At 30.4% G+C, this 3,587-nt stretch overlaps 1 protein-coding gene across 1 annotated transcript; it reads left to right on the top strand.

The window, feature by feature from the left end:
- Positions 1-332: 332 nt before the first annotated feature.
- On the top strand, positions 333-3,035 carry LOC128189462 (uncharacterized). Its single transcript, XM_052861085.1, has 5 exons — positions 333-423; positions 828-1,071; positions 1,323-1,506; positions 1,615-1,678; positions 2,050-3,035. Exons 2-5 carry the CDS (start codon positions 837-839, stop codon positions 2,350-2,352), a joined length of 786 nt encoding a protein of 261 aa, XP_052717045.1. The 5' UTR covers positions 333-423; positions 828-836; the 3' UTR covers positions 2,353-3,035.
- Positions 3,036-3,587: the final 552 nt, after the last annotated feature.

Below are 3,587 nucleotides of genomic sequence, written 5' to 3'. Positions count from 1 at the left end.
GATAGCCAGGACACACAATATTATTGTAATAATTGCTAAAACACCTCTACATTTTATATATAAGTATCATTTCCGTTCAATACAATAAATGAATGAGGAGAAATACGAGGATTAAGATTGCAGAGAAGTAAAATTTTTCAGCAAGTCTGAAGGGCAAAGTGAATATTGTACTTATTAATAATTGTACTAATTGATCGACCAGTTACAGTTGTTTTCATGATTTAATGAATGAATAACGCGCATTTATGACGTTGAGTCTCTTTAAGCAAGGTTAAAAAAAATCTCTGTTTAGTTTGATTACGTCTGCTGGAGTTAATATATTCAAACACTGACTTTCATTGGCCATTTGGAGCAGTTTGGAAATTACCAGTGAGGAAAAGAACTAAATTTTATGTTTATTCACATGAAAAACACCAGTTTTGGTTAAATATAGAGTTTATTGATTTCTACAATCGTTCAAATAAGCGAACAATAAAAGAGTTCTAAATTAGCTATTAATATTAAAATTTTGATCATATGTCTGAAAGGTTTATAACAAATAATAGTATTTATGATCAATACCAAAAAAAATAATCATAAATGTACCGATAAAAAATATGCTTAATTGATGATAGGGCTGGACGGTCCAGGCAATTGTTAGGTTTTCTGATGAAAAAGTAATAAATTAAGATCTGAAAAATATTCAAACTTTACACCATTATAGCTTATAATTTTAAAAAATCAATTTGTAAATTTTAAGGTAGATCTGATGAGCTATTTGTTGGTCATCTAGCCCTCTTAAATACACCTAACTTCTTTAAATTTTAATCAGTACTATATATTTTCAGACAACAAGCATGGAGAAAATTGAAAAAGCCTGTACAAGTCTAAACAGCTGTGAGAAATGCAGTTCTTTCAATATAACAACACAGTCTGTCATAGAGGAAGAAAGTCTGCAGATTACTGATAACTGTACTAAGTATTTTAATTCTTCTTTTGATCCGATAACAAAAGTTAACTTCGATGAAAACACAATTTTTTTTAACCAGACTCGCTGTTGCCTGGGTAACCGGACATTATTATACAATAAAGGTAATCTATGTTAACAGTGAAATCTTCTCTTTTATATTGTTAACGCCCTGCCAAGGGAAAAGTTCATTGGAAGTAATACTAGACACAGTAATTATTGATGAAGGTTGTGGTAACTTCATTTAAATTTTATAATGAACTTCAGACTTTTATGCAAAAACTAAAATCTAACATATTTTTACTTAAATCTTTGAGTAGCAGCGAAAATCAATAATATAAATAAGGCATTAAAATCAACTATGATTTCACTATAGACCTTACGACCGAGAGAAACATCTTAGACCTCTCTACATTTTCAACTAAAGATACTACCGCAAACTATGGAACATTTTTTCTGGATTCGAGGCCTTTTAAAACCTTAACAATCAGCTTGTTAACAATGGCACTGGTTGGAACGCTCCTCATGTGTGTATTGATAGTGGTTTGCTGTCGTAAACGGTAGGTGTTATGTGTAAGTAACGCACTATACCTTTTAAACACAAACGGCAGATTAAGTGACTAATAAACTTTTGATGAATATTTTTTTTAATAGTTTGTTTGTTTTAGGCAATCAAAGATTAAACAGAGAACACCAAGTCCTTCTAAATTTACTGCAAATGGAACACACAACGTATGCTGAAGTTTTTCTTTTGGTTATCTTTTGGCATTAAGTCTGTTATTTAGACTAGCAGGATGATTTTAAAAGCCATGTACTCTAAGGAAATCTCACAACTACTCAATATGTAATTTGTACACAGATCTTTGCTTTTGAGCTTACTTTTCCTTAAGTCAAAAGTTAACATAAATATGCTTGTCTATAAAAATAGTCTAAATTTGATCGATTAATTGACTAGTAGATTGAATGAGACGATAATTGATACTTTGATTAAAGATAACATGTACATTCCCAATGAGTGATATTAAGATATGAAAAGATAAAATTTACCATTTGAGCTTTATTTTGTTGTGATATCGATTTATCAAATGTTGTAAAATCTGCAGGAGGAAGTTGCTGAATACTCAACTGTAGAGGAATCGGCCATTCTAATGGAGTCCTTGACTCAGCACAGAACTCTACCAAAGATGGAGGAAACACCTTCTGACAATTATTTTATTCTTGAACCAAATAAAAGATTATCAACCACCTCCGTGGATACAAAATCAATAGAACTGATAGAATGTGAAACTGACGAAGATGTCTACAATACATTACATGAAAGAAGATCCAAGGATTTGGAGGAGAATGCATACAGCCATTTTGTGGATTGTAATGACAGTGTTTACTGCAGAACGATTAACCAATGAATATCCAGAACAATCAAGCAGATGATTCATTATCATGTTTCATCGCTATTGGATGACATTTTATGTTTTTAAAAGGTAGAAGTAAACATATTTAGAATGAGGAAGAATAAAAACAAGACAAACCTTTACAAATCTCAATGCTTTCAAGTCGGAAGTGTGTAAGTTTGTGTCAACTAGACGAGTATTTGAAAAGATTAGGAAGCAAAAATGTGTAATTTAAGATGATATGTTTAAAGGCATTTCCGATATGTACTTCACTGTGCGTCTCTTTTGCAAGATAACACGTTCATTTCATTACATGAGATTAGACACTCGCGATGTTTTTGTTTAGATAATATCAGCATCAAGACAAATTGAATGTGACAAACATTAAACTGTGTCAACTTGTGTTCCTTGCAAACTGGCTAAAATCTGTTTGCAACAGATCTTTTACTAGTATATTTAACCATTGTTAACAAAAGACACGAGCCTTGTTTACATATAACAAAAAAATTTGAGCTGTTCTGTAAATCGCTTATAACTCGATAACTGATATTCAAATGCTGATTTGAATATTAAAGATACCCTGTTAGAACAATGTTAACATTAAAACTGGAAAAATAAAAATATTAACTCAAATCATGATCATCTTCCTTAGTGCTTTACAATAAAATATTAAATAAAAATAAAAAAAAAAGTAGACAAATTTTGATTTTAGTGTTTGTTATGTGATCAAATCGATGAGGCAATTATGTATTTTATTTTTACTCTATATGTTTCAGGAAACATTATTTTCATATATGTGGAAGAAAAGTTAAATATATCTTATTATGAAAAGCATTCGTTTCCTTTAATTTATTAATTACTAAGATATTATTTGTCATGATGTTACTTCACCATCCTGCATTCTGTTAAACAAAGTACTGGCCACATTGATGCAGTTTTACATAGAAATAATTGTTGGCTTTTTATTGTATTTCTATAACAATTATTTCAATATATATGACGCAGATTATGCACATTAGAATACAACAAAAGTAAGCATGCTATATATGGTTGTTTAAATAATTTATTGTAGAAGAAAATGGTACTAAACACTTTTGCATTGCATTTCGTACAAAAGCAAAAACGACTGCAACACACGAGAGGGGGTGGTTTACCTCATTCGGAGTTAGATACCTTGTGTTATTATTATACTATAGGGTATATTTTTTTCTCAGAAACAAGTGCCTGTGAATTATCCTATTTGTGTTGCT

The sequence above is a fragment of the Crassostrea angulata genome, chromosome 6 (genome assembly GCF_025612915.1).
Source record: "Crassostrea angulata isolate pt1a10 chromosome 6, ASM2561291v2, whole genome shotgun sequence".
In the NCBI taxonomy this organism is placed as follows: domain Eukaryota; kingdom Metazoa; phylum Mollusca; class Bivalvia; order Ostreida; family Ostreidae; genus Magallana; species Magallana angulata.
This window is presented reverse-complemented; position numbering and strand designations above follow the sequence as displayed.